The 16,420-nt window shown below is 43.6% G+C and overlaps 1 protein-coding gene across 1 annotated transcript in view; it reads right to left on the bottom strand.

Annotated features, from left to right (window-relative positions):
* Positions 1-72, bottom strand: part of LOC103771398 (BMP-binding endothelial regulator protein-like) — a gene marked incomplete at its 5' end in the record, with an annotated part of 68,857 nt that extends 68,785 nt beyond the window's left edge. The window contains 1 exon segment of the mRNA XM_008938693.1: positions 1-72. Within this exon segment, the coding sequence (XP_008936941.1) occupies positions 1-72 (72 nt within the window).
* Positions 73-16,420: the final 16,348 nt, after the last annotated feature.

Raw genomic sequence — 16,420 nt, 5'->3', positions numbered from 1 at the left:
AGGAATGTGACTGAGGTGCTGGGGACATGAGAGGATGGGGCAGACTTCTTGAATGCACTGGGTCCTGCCACCCTGAAGGAAAATAGGCTCAGTTAGAAAACAAAACAAAACAAAATGTCAGGTAGAAAGTCAAATGTCAGGTTGGCAACAAGTCTTGAAAAGCCTTAGCAAAAGCAGCATTTGCCAACAGGAATTCCTTCTTGCATACAAGGAAGGTGGACAACCGTCCTTCAGCACTTTCTATAGAGAATCCTAGAAGGTTGGAAAAGACCTTTAAGATCATTGAGTCAAACCATATTGCTTGCAGAGACCTTAGATCATTCATATTTTCACATTCTCTTTAGCAACAAATGGAATAGTTGAAGAAACAGTGTCTTTCTAGCTTATTTCTTGGTGTGGATATGAGAAAAACAGGGCAGATAAAATCATTATCCATTAACCTTTCTGGAAGTTCACAAAAGTTCTTGAGCAATATTTTACATTCTTCTTCACCTCCCATGCCGTGCCCTTCTAGGCTTGTCTGGGATGGGGATTAAGTGCTGAAGCAAGATGAGAGCAGGTGTTCTTCCACTATGTCCATGACCTCAGAAACCAAATAAGCCAAAATCACTTAAGAAAGCACATTCTTTTTAGCCTCTGTGTCCAACTATGCAAACCCAGAAGGTCTGCTCTCTTCAGAGGAGGGAAAACCAAGAGGGTATATGAAATTTTGAGAATGAATGTAAAAAAAAGAAAAAATAAGCAATGTGGACTGGATATATCCTGGTGGGTCAATGAACATGAGAAACAGAGAAGCAAAAAGCACAGTAAGAACCAAAGCACAGAATATACGTCTAAGATTAAGTCAGTCAAAAGAGATCTTTGTTCTCATTCTGCTTTGTTGCCCAGTTACTTTACTGTGCTCATAAAATACTGGGTTTTAGCTCTGGACACTCTACTAACATCTGCTTTGTACACTCAGGAGAGGTCCAGGCTGTTAAAACTTTAAAAATCAGTCCACTTTTGTCTTCCCAAGAGAACTCAGCCCTTTTCATCTGACTGCCCTGGCTTATCACTCAGAGCTGCAGGCTCATCTCAACAATAAGCTTCGTGTTCCTGGATGCTGTGATGGAAGACTTCAGAACAATCTCCTCTCCCACCTATGTGCTGGATGCCTCTTGGGGTTCCCTGGGGAGAGGTGGAAAGAGCTGTTCATTTTGAAGAGCTCTGTGCCTGAAATGCTGGTATGCCATTGCTCTCCTAATGGCCTCAGTGAATCATGTAAAAGCTTTTACATACAGGCAGATCCACATACACACTATTGTCCAGAAGATGACATACTGACTGTACCCTTCCTTCTATAATAAGTTTTCAGGCACTGAAGTCTACCTGTCCCATGGGGCCACCAAAGCATCCTGAATGCTCACAGCTAAGGGCTGCTCGTAATTCTTTCACTGCAGCATGCAGGAACACTGAGTTTATTGTAGACTGAAATGACTGCTCTAAATTAAGGGTCAGAGCAGAAACTTGACAAAACAAAATGAATTCTTCACTGATGTTCCTTACGATGCTCAGGGAATAGCTCTGTGAGGAGAGACACAGGTGCAGAGTGGAAGGGAAAACACTGAAGAAGGGCTCTCTGAAGCAGTGCTCTCATCCAGCCCAGGGGAAAAGGTGAAGAGAAGACAAAGTTCAAACTCTGGTGACAATTCAGCAAATGGGAAAGTAGGGCATGGAGACCTCAGCCAGCCCAGGGACAGCACCAGGGACACATCCATGGGAGATAAAGCAATGCTGCAACACACAGGGAGCACCTGAAGCCTTGTTTCTGTGTTTAATATTCACACCCCCCCATGCCTCTGTGGAACTGCTCTGGAGTTTTGCTTCTCTGACAGACTGAAGCAAAGCTCAGGCTTAGCAACTTATTGAGATTATTGTTGAGAAATATATTGCCTTTGCATCCTGTTTTAGAGACTTGGGGTTTTTTTTACATACAAAATGTCATGGATAATACAAAATATTTCTTCATTTCAGCCTTTTTTTTTATAGCTCCATTTTTACCTTTTTTATTGCCCTCTCTTCTGTACAAAATTAAGCCAAACTGCATCTCTCTCTTTACCCCACTGTAACTCCTGCCTCAAGCTGTGAAGCTGCATTTTAACACCATTTTCCAACTTGCTGCTGTTCCAGATAGGTTCTTCCAGGCTTGGGCATCATGCTAGGGTGGCAAGTTGCCTTAGAGAGGTAGCTCGTTAGGCACTATAAGGAAATGTCAAAACCTACCTGTTATTTCTATTTTCTTAAAAGCCTCACATCACAATTCAAAAGTCACAAAGCATTTAGAATATCAGGTTTCAAAGAAGAATTAGCTAGTGCTGCCAGTGCTTTAAATTTCATGGAATACAGCTGCATAGAAAAAAAACTGCAACAAAAGTTCAATTTAAAAAAAAAAAATTAAGGTAAAAAATAACTCCAAAAAGATCAGCTCTGGATGGTCTAAGGCAGGGTGGGAACTGCAGAGTAAACACCTTGCCTCCTCCACTTCCCAGTTCCATCTAAAGCTTTTAGCTCACATTTCCCTGTTAAGCATAGCATCTCCCAGGCAGCCAGAACATTCCAGGTCCAAAGCAACACCTTCCAGTAAAACTAACCCTGAACTGGAAACCAGCACAGACCCATAAAGTCAAAGTGACATCTGCTTCCTGTGAGAAACACTATTCAAGGGTGAGGCAAATAAATCCTTGAGCAATAGCTACATAAAGCCTTAACCAGGGGATGCTGCTGCCGTCCATAGTCCTCTGGAGGTAACAGATTTAATAAGAAATCTACAGCCTGCAATGAAAAGATTCACTTCCCACCTCGGAGACAAACAGAACCACTGCAATTACTGCTGCCACCTCAGAGCTGCAAAACAAAGCAAGAGGCTCCCTGGCATCTGCTCAGAGGGTAGCAGGGACTGAGGTATCATCTCCTACGAGGACAGACTGATTGAGTTGGGGCTGTTCAGTCTGGAGAAGAGAAGGCTCTGAGGGGACCTTATTGTGGCTTTCCAGTATCTTAGGGGGGCCTACAAGAAAGCTGGGGAGGGACTTTTTAGGATCTCAAGTAACAACAGGACTAGGGGGAATGGGGTAAAGCTGGAAGTGGGCAGATTCAAGCTGGACATGAGGAAGAAGTTCTTCCCCATGAGAGTGGTGAGACCCTGGAATGGGTTGCCCAGGGAGGTGGTTGAGGCCCCAGCCCTGGGGGTCTTTAAGGCCAGGCTGGAGGAGGCTCTGGGCAGCCTGATCTAGTGGGAGGTGTCCCTGCTCATGGCAGAGGGGTTGGAACTGGGGGACCCTTGTGGTCCCTTCCAACCCTGACAGATTCTGATCTGTTTTAGCAGAGGACTTTGGAGCCCTAATGGCTCAATGGTTGGACTTGATGATCTTGGAGGTCCCTTCCAACCTAAAGGATTCTATGATTCTATGATCCCAGCAGCTTTCTCAAGAGACAGAAGAGAGGGGAAGGTGACAGCACTTTCTAACTCTCCCACGAGAGGTCCATCTTTGAGAAAGACAGAGAAGTCTTTCTTAGAACAAAAGCATGGAGCTAGGCTAGCTACCTGTCCATACACCTCTGCTAAGCTCCTACCTCAGCTGTGACACTTCACTGTTCAGTAAGGACACCAGAAATTCAGCAGAGTTGAGAGATGCACCCATCCAGGCTGCAGCTGACTTTGCTGAAGGAGGGAGAGCAGTTTCTGGGCAGGCTACCCACATGCCTGGTCCACCTGTGTGCTAGGACAGATGGAGAGAAAAATGTCTGCAGTAAAAAAAAGCCTGCCCCCAAACCCCCCAAAGGTTGGGAGTCTGCTGCAATTAATCTCCAAGAGCCTTGGGTTCATCTACCATGAGGGTGAGAGCAGTGGCCACCAACAGTAGAGCTGCCCTTGTCATAAACAGATTTTGAAAGCACTCATGAAATCTCAGAACAGAGGTTTCCATACTCCCAATTTGTTTGATACTGATAAGGAGCACGTCTAAATTTAATAATATTTTATAGACATGTTATTTAATGTTAAAGGTTAACTTCAGTATTATCAAGAACTATGTTTCTTCTGGACATCTCATTTTCCATTTCACTTTCAGGCTTTATCTCTGTGCTTTAGTGAAGCTATAAATCATTTGAAAAAGATCCCTCCCTGGTTTTGCCCTGTGTTCACCTTGTGCTTGAAAGACTCTGATAATCCTCCAGCAGAAGTAAAATTTCCACTGAATTTGCAGAACATTTTGTCTAAGTACTGGCATTAGGATTCATCCCACAGTGGCATTTATTTTGAACTTTTATTCTAGAAGTGTGAAAGGTTTCATTTGCTACCAGTGAGGCTGTCCTTACAGGGGAAAACCAACAAAAAAATCATAAAGAAATATCAAAATTACATTTCTTTCAACTCCCAGACACATATTCCAGACATCTAGAGCAAGGTCAGACGCACACTGTAGCCTCAGCAGGGGTTGCTGTAAGAACTAAGACAGATGTTCATGGCTGTCTCCAGCTATGAATAAAGATTTTATGCCACCAGCATGAAAAATACCTTTGAAAGTTCAACAGGGTCACTACTGAGCAAGTCTGCCCCATGGCAGTGGCAAGAAAAGCCAAATAAACACACAACTGTATGACTTTTTGTCTTCAACTGTTCTGGCACAGTGCAGGTGACTACAACCCCCAAGAACATATTAAGAGACATCATTTTTTTTGGTGCCATAAAGGCAATGAAGAGAAATCTGCTGATAAAGCAATAGATGTATCTTTTGAGATTCAGATAATGATGAATATTGCCACTCTGGGAAAAGAAAAATAAATATTAAGGCATAGCAGGACTCCTACACCACGTTTGCTGATGTGTGTAAGGCTTCCCACATGAATTGGATGGTGTATTGGCATGCGTAGACTTGCTGGTCACCAGGAGCTCTGTCTGATGTATTAACTACTGTGAAAAGTCTTCTAGTGCCTCCCAAATGTGTACTAAATACAGAAAATAGGTCAGCAACGTGTACTATGCAAAGATCTTCAAAATGCCCCTGGAATCACGTGCTTGTAAGTGCATCCCTCGAGTTTACAATCAGGTGTATGGTCCCTCATGTGTCCTGCAAGTTGTCCTGGTGTGAGTCAGGGCAGAATTAATTCTGTTCAGTGATTTTACACTTCACCTCAGTCTTCTCTAACTGCACTTGCTGAAGTTAACAGCAGGTTTTTGCAGCCAGTCTCTGCTCCTAGCAGTGATAACACTTGATGTTCAGAGTTACTGCCAAGGATTGGGCTGCAGCCTGTGGTCACTGCTAAACCTTGTGTACCACGTTGGAAGTGCAGGGTGTAGAAGGCTGCACCCCCAGGGAGAAGCAGACAGGACAGCTGACCCTAAACTGGCCAGCGAGGGATTCCATCCCATACACATCATATTCAGTGTAAAGCTCAGGGATCACCAGGGTCAAGCCCTCTTCTCCCTTCTTCAATGGCCAGCAGCCAAGGAGCACTCTGTCTGTTTTGCCTTTGATGCCAATCTGTGTGCTCCTGAATCCAGTTTGAGAATCCAGCTCCTGAACCCAGTTCCCATCTGCAGTGATGTAATTACCATCAGGAGGGGTTGAGGTCGATACTGGGGTTGTATATACTCCATTTTATTATTACTATTTTCATTGATACTCTATCAGTTTCTTTGCCAATCCATAAGTCTCTCTTCCCTTATTCCCTTTCTCTTCCTCTTTGGAAAGACAGAGGGGCTAATAGAGAGCATCTGTCATTCCTCTAGTGGCCAGCCCACCTCTAAACCTTGACACAAGTAGATCTGAGGCACAAAAGTGAGAGGATACCATATTTAGAGTGTGGGTTTCATCTGGAAATAAGTGTTCTCTCCCAAATGAGATGAAAGACAATCCAGTTCTTGTCAGACTGCTGGTGCAGTGTGTGGCAGACAGCCCCTGGGAGCAACTTTGCCTTTACACAGTATTTCAGGGTCCCTGAAGCAGCCATGTCATGCAGGGAGAGTTCCCTGGAAGGGTCACAGGAGGGAGGGAGGGAGGGAGGAGGATTTTAGGAAATGTCCAAAGTAGCACAATAGTTCTCAGCATAAAAGCAAACAGCCCATCCATCAGTTCAGCAAACAGACAGACAAGCCAGAGCTTCCCATATCCCTGGCAGCCTGATCTGTTGTCTAGACTAGGATTTTAAAAATGCCTCTTTAAAAAGTATTGGATAAAATTGAGAATAGGAAGACCTTGAACTTCAGCTCAAAACAACAGGTATTTTTAAACTCTGGATCTAGATCCCAAGCCCTATTTGCTGAGATGCCACTGCTACAGGAAGACTTTAGAAAGTAGCAGCCTAAAGCTGTACCCCAAGAACTGCATGTGCAGCAAACACTCTAAAAGAGCTCTCTTTCATTTTAATACCATTAGTGTGGATATAAATTGTTGCCTTAAATACCTTAAAAATTACCTAAAATCTATACAGCTTAGAAATGGTAAATAGAAAGATACTTATGAATGAATTTATCTTGCCCCAACGTTTGCTCTAGAAAGACACAATCCAAAACTATCCTTTCCCACTGTTTTCTCTCCCTCAGATACAAAGGTATTCCTTGACACAGCCAAGAGAAGCCTGAGGAACTCCATCAGCTAGTAGCAGGATGGATTTTGACCCTACCACCTCTTCCTCCACGTGCACCCTTATGATACATGTAGGTAATACTATTTTGTGTCATCCACAAGGTGTATTAATAAGAAAGCTTCATTAGTTGTCTCCAAGGAATGTAAATTCCTGTCCCAGAGCTCCCAGAAAATTGCAAGTGTGGTTGCAAAGTGTCACAGAGGTAGAACATCTTGATCTAAAACCAGGAAATGAAAAGCCTGCCTCTTTGGGAAGTTAATTTGCTTGTGGTTGTATCCAGCTGCTGAGGAATTAACTAAATTATCCATTATTTATAGATTTAGGGTAGGACAAAGCCTCTAAATACTGTCCCAATTTTCACTAGCCAAATGCCATGTGTAGACAGTGACTTCTGTAAGCACCAAGCCAATCCAGTCTTGCCATCTATTCTACCCCAGGAGGCACATTTCCTGGGATTGCTTACATGAAGAAAAGAAATTTTCACTTTTCAGGGGGAAACGTTGTGCTGGTTGATGGCTGGACTCGATGAGACAGTTGGACTCAATGCTCTTGGAGGTCTCTTCCAACCAAAGTGATGTTATGATTCTATGGTGATGCTGTGTGTGTTTGCTGAAATAGAGAGTGAAGCACACTGTTCTGGGGTAGAGTTTTCCACCTTGAAATTGGACTGCTGGGGAGCTGCTGGTCCTGGTTCTTTCAAGTCTTGAAACAAGGTTTGCACCAACTCTCCTGTGGGAGGAGGTGGAAGATCAGAGCATTTACTGCCTTAGGTGAGAAGGAACATTCTGGAAAATTAAATCTTGGGTTGCACAGTAGCTTTCTCTAAGCATGCACAGGCAGAGACAGTGCTCCTAAAATCTCACAGTTGCTGGGAGTGCAGAAGGACTCCCTGGGGCAGGTCACGTGGAGCTCTGCTCTCAGCCGGGGGGACTCATCACAACCAGCACTTGGTCATATTTCTCCAGTCTAATAGTGCTGTGCAGAAGTGTTGCTGGGATTATATTGCATCTGGCTTCCCAAAACAGCTGAAATCAAAATCACTCGCTGACCCAACAGAGCCTAGCAGCTGAAGAGCCAGCAGCCCTCTCTCCTCCAGGGCTTGCACACTGAGCTCTTGGCTCTGTCAAAAGAGATGTTGTAAATAGCCCTTCTTCTCTTGGAAGCCTTGGAAGGGTTTAAGCATGGTGTGTACTTTTCCCCTTTCAGGCTAATTTCCTAAGGAAAGAAAGCTTGTGCAGCCACAAACCAGGTGCATCTGTAGCTTGGGAAGCCCTGAGCAGCTCCAGCCACAAAAGATCAAGGGACTCCTCTGAAAAGGGTATCTAGAGATAAAATAGCAAAACTCATACTGACATTAAGATCCCCAAAGGTGGCTGTTAAGTTCCTACAAGTTTTGTCAAAACCAGCCTGCTGCAAAGAGTAGAGAGCCTCCAATTTCTTTCCCAGAAGGGACACCAGAAAGCATCCCACAATGTTAGGCAGCACCTGGCTGCCCAGACAGACCTCCCAGACCTCCTGCCTTTTGCTGGGGCTCATGTCATGGAGCTGCTAGAGGAAAACTCAGATTACTACAGTTAGGGAAGATAAGGGAGTTAAAGGCCACACCTCATCTTCCTAATTTAGGTTAGAAATCAGGAACAAGTTATTCACTGTGAGGGTGGTAAGACACTAGCACAGGTTGCCCAGGGAAGCTGTGGATGCTCCATCACTGGACATGTTCCAAACCAGGTTGGATGGGGCTTTGAGCAGCCTGATCTAGTGGGAGGTGTCCCTGCCCATGGCAGGAGGGGTGGGACTAGATGATCTTTCAATTTCCTTCCAATCCAAACCATTCTATGATACCATGATCTATAGAAACAGCTTCAATCTGCTGCTCCTGGAACAATATCTCTACTCCTACGTTAGCAGGGGCAAGAAGAACTAAGAAAGGTCTGTCTCCCATATCTAGTGCATGCCCATCAGACAAAGCATTTTTCTTCCTGTCTTTCCTGGTTTGATTTTTTCCCCAGTACCTACATGGATTCATTATACCTGTGTTCCAGACTGGCCTGCAACTATCCTCAGTGCTGAATGCTTTTAGCTGGAGCCCAATTACTTGCCCTGCTTTGGGAGCTGTTATTTTATTGGTCCTTCTCCTGGACAGTTCAGCAGCTCAGGCTTTTTCCAGGGGTAGATCTGTTTCTCTCAACAAATCTCTCCTGCAAGCAGAAACAATGTGTCCCACAAATTATTCTGTCTTTCATTAGATACTCTTTAATGTCTCTAAAGTCACATGGGGAAGGCAGAGCTTTCAACACTGTAATATAAGTGTATATCCCTTCTTCTAATAGTTGGTAGGAGTTAAAAAAGCCACCAGCATCTCTCTGCAGCTCAGAGATGTCTTGATTTTCACTGCACCTCAAACACCCTTGTGGGCTGTTTCACTACTCCAGTCATTATTCCCTGCAACAGAGCATCACTTCACTTCTCAGAACTTTTTTCCAAGAGACTATCTTAGAAGTTATCTTTGTTTTCTCAGCTTCACCAACAATGCTCAACGCCACCTAGCAGGTTAGTTTTGCTTTCAGCATGCAGATGATTGGCCAGCATCTCAAATCCAGCTTTCCCTCTGCTCTGAATCCTTTCACATCACCTCCAGCACTTGCTGCCATTTCACACACTTACTACATAAAGTCTCTTCCTCCCTGCAGGTCTCATTAAACTGATGGCTGCCACTGTGCCTTATACATAGTCCATGCTGGAGGTTAGAAGACATAAACCTGGTGGAAGAGGTGGATTTTGAGGCAGGATGTAGGCAAGGACCACACCAAAGGTGATACAAACCAATGGGAATCTTTCCATTGATTTTCAGTCTGCTCTGGATGACTGGACTTTGAACAGAAGTCCCCAAAGTTGCACAGAGCTGTTGGTGAAAAATGAGCCAAGATAACCACATCAGCAGGGATGGGCCAGGAGGGCAACCTCATGCTGCAGAAAGGGGCAGAGTTTTCCACCACCTCGGAGGTAAAGAGCAGCAGCTTTGTGGGGACAGCTGAAGGGAAGCAAAGCCATTGGCAAGGAAACAATTCTGGCATGCCACTGCAGGAGAGAGTTCAGCTATTTGTGATTAATTTAGCTGTTACACCAGAGGTCTCCAGTGACTATGGAAGCTTTGCTGTGAGCCACACGATTATTTATTTCTCTTCTAAAAAGAACTGTTTCTATGAAAAATTGCAATAAAACATGTTATGCTGGAAACTGGCTGTGGCCAGAAAAACTATTAAAAACCACTAACGAGCTTCTTCAGCTTATTCACGTCCCATCCCAGAGAATAAGTAAGTTAGGGTTAAATCCAAGGGACTTTCCTAACTTCAGTTATTAGAAGCAGAGCAGTAGCTCTGTAAAGCAGGTCCTGGCTTCTTGCAGCCATGACTTTTCCCCTGAATCAGTTGGAGGCTGCTTTGTTTTCCTTGGCAGCAGGAACACACGAAGCACAGTCCAGTGGGTGTACAGCTCTGCACACACCATCAGCACGTCTGCGTAACGTTTCCAGGCCCTGGCCCACTGCTTGCAGAACGATAGCCACTGCCACCAGGAATTGACACAAACAGCACTTGCTTTTCACGAGATGAACTTTCAGAAAGGTTTTCCTCTTTCTTTTTCTGCAGCACGAGCTTTGTGATGCTGCTTTACAAGCTTTTCTTGCTGTGCCCTAAGTGGTCCTCCTCCAAAGCCCAGGCTCTGGCAGCTCCCAGTGACTACCTTCACCCCCAGCTCCAATTCCCACATTACAGCACAGTACTGGCCTCCCTTCTGAGAACAACTTTTCCTTCTGAGCAGTCTGTTCACAGAGATACAGGGTTATTAAACCCCTCCAGCGTCCCCAGCGCGTTTCTTTCACACGCAGAACACTGGCACCATTGTGGTCCTGAGCAAGGTGACAATTCCAGCTCTCACTTCATCATCATTCTATAAAACACTTGGTCACGACAAGAAACTCTACAGATGTATCCTCACAGCTTTGCCTTAGAACATTGGTTTGAAATTATCTGCGGGACTAAATTGCGAGGCTCGAGTGAAGTAAATCACCAAATGCCCAAATTCTGACATCTGGCAGATAGATACAAAATTAAGGTTTTCTTTCCAGTGGTGCAGATACTTTCTTGTAGACAATATGAATTTCTTTCCGTCGCACGGTTTGAAGTTTCTTTTTTTTTGGAGGTGCAAATGTATAAACAAGGAATGCATAAAACCAACCAGGGTTGTTCTTGGAAGAGGAAAAAAGCACACAATTTAGAAGAAGGTGTCTGCACACCTGAATTTGGAAAAGCTGTTACTAGGACAAAATCTGCCAGAATAGCCCACACCAAGTGACTGTTCCATTCACGAGCAAAGAGAACAAATCTCCTTCAGTGATTCAGAGCAATGAGGTATTGGAGAGGCTGGGACTTAATCCTTCACTGCCTGTTTCTACAATTTATGGATGCCCTTGACTGAAGGTCTGATGATAAAACACAGTGATATCTGTAGAACATCCGTGTACAATAAATCATACTGTTGCAGTACTAGTAAAGACACTACTTCTAGCTTTTTACAAGACCTCTATACATGCATGTACTCTCCATAAACGTTATGCTCCACGTGGACTGCTGAGGGAACCTCAGGAAATATAGGATTACATATGCACTGCTTCCTTAATGCATCCATCAAAGGTTTTCATTAGCAGGAGATCCTGTTTGTCCTAAGCACTTAGCAAAGAGAGTTAAAAAATACGCTTTAAAGTGTTATGCAGGCTGCTTGGAAATAAAGTTTTAGGAAAACTAGGCTACTTTTATGAAACCAGTAGGTTACAAAACTCTTCCTGCAGTGAAACAATCACAGGGGTAGCCTCAGTCTACCTGCAGTGGTGTAGGATTAGACTCACTGTAGGCCAGCAGTGCTTATCTATAGCAACATCCCTAATCCCACAGAGCAAAATTCCACTGCTTTGTACTCCCTCGAGCTGTCCCTCCTCAGAGAGATGGCTTGGCTTTACTCCAGACTAGGGTACACTCCAGCTTGTGATCAAGGGGAAGTAACACGTTTTAGCCTTAAACACCAGCCTGAGCAAGGGGTGATGAGGAATCTGCAGCTCTCCAGGAACAGCCTTGGGAAGCGCTTTGATGAGGAAACATTTACAAGTCACAGTTTCTCTACCACTTCCTCCTTCCTCCAGGGGTAATGACTTACAGAAGTATCAGCAGCAAATTCTGACATTTCCTGGTCCTGACAGGGGATTCACAGGGGGTTTTCCCTCCTTCCCAGTGTGCAAACCATCAGCACATGCATGGGGAGATGGTGGATAAAACCCAAAGAAGTTCACTCCTCCTTCACACCCCTGCATGGACCATAACATACACTCTGGTCTCCCTTCTCTTTTCTTCCAATTTTTTCCCAATAAAGTTCATACCCAGCTACGTTCATTAATTTATGGGTGGGATCCTGTTGCTAATTTTTGGCTTCTCATTGGCAGCGAGGCATCTGTAAAATGCTGATGCCCAGATCTATAAAGATCATAGGTTCCTCAGGGACAGTTTAGGCAGATATAGGACCTACAGAAATACAGGTTTAACCATTTAGGCACCTACAGCATGCTCGGGCTGGCTGCATTTTGGCCAGGCCAGATCTTCTGGCACCTGCCTAAAGCCCTGCTGCTGTTCTTGCTCTGGCTCAGCACTGTTACAGCAAGCCAACCAGCTTGGCACTTACCTCCAAGCTCAGCTCACACGCTATCCACACACTGGATAGGTTTATATCTAATTTCTTTGTGAGGATGTATGCACAGGCCATATTCAGGCCACAGCACATGGCCAGTCCCATTCAAAAAGACTGCCAGAGGAGCTGGAAATGCTTGTCTCCACCTTTCCAATAACATCTTGCTAAGCAAAGCACTTCAGAACAGAGGTGCAGCCCAAAGCAAAGGCACATCTTGATAAAACAACACCACTGAGCACTTAAAAATGAAAAGATCCAGCTGAAACCATTAGGTTGTCTAGAAAGAAGGATTATGTTTCTAGAGCCTAACGAAGGGGGCACACCCCCTAAAGGAAGAATTTTTAGCATTCTGAGACTTCTCCCACAGGAAAATCTTTTTGCATTTTATGTTTCAAGAAATACTTAGATCATATTAAGGCTAATAATGGGGGGTCACACCACACGCAACTGGAAATGCAAATTACAATACAGTCTTATATTTGGCTTCCTGCCTCATCATCAAAAGCCATTAGTAGTCCCTAAGAGAGATAATAAGCAAGCATATAAAATTTGGTTTTAGTTGCAAGTGTAGGTTTCTCCTTGGCCCTGTTAAGTCTCCTTTGTACCTGTCTAATGATGTAAAATGGTCTTAAAATCAGTGTAAAGTGACTCATTAAAGATTCCCATAGGAAACAGGATCATACATTTTTATGTGTAGGATTTCTTGAACTACTGGAAAGAAGTTAATTAGCAGAGCAAAGACATTTAAAAAAAAAAAAAACATGAATTTATATTGTAACCCTCATCCCACAGGCAGATGATTTACTTCTCCTAAAGTTCTTGCCTCTTTTTCCCTACTCCTCATTCTTTTTTAACATGCTCCCGAGATAACAATCTCTCCTCAGCAAGTTTTCAGCATTTTCAGTGTTCTCAGGTACTTCCAGTTATTAACCTTCCAACCACTCATGCTGGCCTCACAGGGAGGGTCTCTGATAAGGTGAGAAAGTGACATTTGAAATTATTCTAAAGCAGAGAACAGCTACACCCCCCAACCTATTATTGTAAGCTAACACTTATGGCAGCTATACCTTTCAAAATGATAGGATATATTTTACTGTTTAAAAACCAGCCTCATCATATGAAACAGCTGCTGTGTTTATTTAGATAAGTGCTCCTCCGCTCTTCTAGTGGAGCCTGATGACAGATGTGTTTTTAAGGCAAAAATATTAACTCTAGCAATGTCAGCATCTGCTTCTTTTCAGCCCAGCCGTGCAGATTCACACGTCATTTTTCATCCACAAGGCGAATTTCTTTTTTTCTCAGAGAGAATCTAAAAACATGGGTGTAAATTACTGGTCTCGAGGCCTGACAGTTTTATTAGCATGTCACTGGAGCTACACGTGTTAGATCTGATCAGACAGAGGGAGACGCTGCTTTCCACAGCCCGTTGCTCACAGGATGAGGAAGACTTACACTTCCCCACCAGGAATTTCCCACCTGGCTGTTCAATTTCTGTGACCTGGTATTTGCTAAAGAGATGCCATACAGAAGTGCTGTATGTTGTTACTGGGGAGAAAGAGATAAACCCATAAAGCAGAATTTTCTACCAAATTCAAGGAGTCCAGCCTTCTGGCTCACATAGTGAGCATGCTATAATTCATTTTCATGTATTTAGTACAGTAATTGTTGGTCCTTTCATCCTGTGAATAATACCATTAGTGCATACAACAAATGAAGTCCTATACCTGACTCACTACACACACACAAAGAACACCTCCCACATCTTTACCCTACATCACAACAGAGCTCAGCAGTACTCACTTTGCCTCCCAGAGAAATTCATGCCAAAAGAAAACATCCCTCAAGGATAATTATCTACAACTGAACCACGTAGGAACAAATGGCAATTAGAATGTGGCTGCTAAACATCAGCAATTCAAGACAAACCATCTTCCAATTAGTGACCAGTTAGAGACCATTGAAGTTGTAAGAATGGACCATACTAATTGAAGATGTCTCTATGAGCAAAGTCTGTGCACTTGTCACTAGCCCCTGTCACCTCAGCCCCTGTGACTATCCAAGGCACTTCCATAGCACTGGCAGGCATGAAGAAGGATTTGCCACTGGAGATCCACACCTTCCTGGCACAACAGCAGCACAAACAGGCCTGTGTTGAATAACCAGAAGCTCTCCTACCCAAAATGGCAGCTGTTCTCCACAGCCAGTTGTCTTTGCTTCAGATGATGCTCAAGTTGTTACCCGAGATGTTTTAGTGACAATAAGACCTCTCCAGTATGGCTGCACAGAGAGGTGCTGACAAATCTTATGTCAACATTTTGAGCTGGCCAGTGATGAGAAGTTGCTCTTGGCTTCTCTGCAGGCCACACTGACCTCTTACCATGGTGCTCTACCTAGGTAATACACCCCAAAAAAGGCAGACCACGAGCTGAGAACTTGAAGCTGCCCACATCCATTCTAGGTACAAAGCCCTATGAACAAAACTTTCCCAGTTTTCCTTGGAGTGGGTCATTGCAGAGCTTGTCCTGCAAGAGTAAATAATGTATTTACATAGGTACAGACAATATTCTGTGGGCTTTAAACATAAACAAAAAAGCTGAAAGACTGAAGTCTTGCCTGAGCAGCTTTATGTTCTAAAGAGGTAACACAAAGCCAGGGAATGGATGAGAAGCAGCTCAACAAAACTGCAACTGCAACTGTCCTCTAAGCTTTGTGATCTCTTTGTTTGCTTATATGCTTTCTGGAATTTATCCTGCCTTGGCAAAAACATATTTTTACAGATGGGACTAAAAATAGCCATGGATGATAGAACGAGAGGACTGAAGAAAGGAAGTGTTGCCAAGTGAGCCTGCATGAGGTCTCTGCAATCCTGTGTCCAGGTTAAATTGATATTAGAGTGGCCATTGCTAAGGGCTTTTTATTTTTCCTCTTTTCTGTAGGTGACAACACTTCTGTTATTGGCTGTGCTTAATATTCCTGAACTCTTAATTTTTAGGATTGATTAAGCTTTTAATTTTAAAGAAAAAAGAGTTATTCTGATGATATTAAGCTAGTATTTTTTCAATAGCACCAGGGGGGTCTGATTGGCAACTCCATTTTGCTTGTAGTTCAAAGGCTCCACAGGGACTTTACTTTCAAAATAATTTTACGATTTCTTCAGAAGAAAACTTTTTTCTCTCATGCATTTCCAGACTGCAGAAAAAGATAGGTTTGGCTTTTCTGCAAGTGTGAGCACAACTCTGCCAAATCCTGGACTCTTCTAAGTCCTGGTTAGGATTTGCAAAACGAATAATTTTACGATTTCTTCAGAAGAAAACTTTTTTCTCTCATGCATTTCCAGACTGCAGAAAAAGATAGGTTTGGCTTTTCTGCAAGTGTGAGCACAACTCTGCCAAATCCTGGACTCTTCTAAGTAAGTCCTGGTTAGGATCTGCAAAACGTCGTATTTTGAGAAGACTATACCAAAAGGTTGTTTTCAACTTTGAGACTTCCATCTCTCCCAAGGCCTCGGTCAAAATCATGCAATAAGGTCATCCAGATGGTAGCAAAGTGTCTTCCCCACCCAGCACTAATAAGGGAAACCCAAACCAAATCTACTTGGCTTTTCAAGGAAGGACAGTTTAGCAGCCCTTTCAAGTGGTTGAAGACTGCCACCAAATTCCATGTGCCAGATGTTCTCCAGGTGGCCTTAGCAAGAGAGGTGGCCCAGGAGAGGCAGCAAAAGGCTTCTGGTTTGGCACGGGCATTTCAAAGTTTGTTCCTTAGACATAAATTAAACAGAAGCAGCAAAGTAAGGATGGAGAGAAATTCCTACTGGCAGCATCCCTCAAAATATTACCTATTCTGTCACATAAGAGATGGGAAGAGTATGAGAACTTGAAGAGTGTGTGAACTTGAACACATGTACCAGAAGCAAAAGAACTGGCTTTTAATTGAAGACAAAAGAAAATGCATCACATTCTAAATAACAACACTAGTTGTTATCTAGAATTGTGTGAGACCTCCCCCCTCAACTCCTCTTTTAAACAATTTGGAGTAACCAAAATAAATGTAATGAAAGATG

Source organism: Merops nubicus, unplaced genomic scaffold, assembly GCF_000691845.1.
Source record: "Merops nubicus isolate BGI_N331 unplaced genomic scaffold, ASM69184v1 scaffold6504, whole genome shotgun sequence".
Taxonomy (NCBI): Eukaryota; Metazoa; Chordata; class Aves; order Coraciiformes; family Meropidae; genus Merops; species Merops nubicus.
The sequence above is the reverse complement of the archived record's forward strand: the minus strand, read 5'-3'. Positions and strand labels throughout refer to the sequence as shown.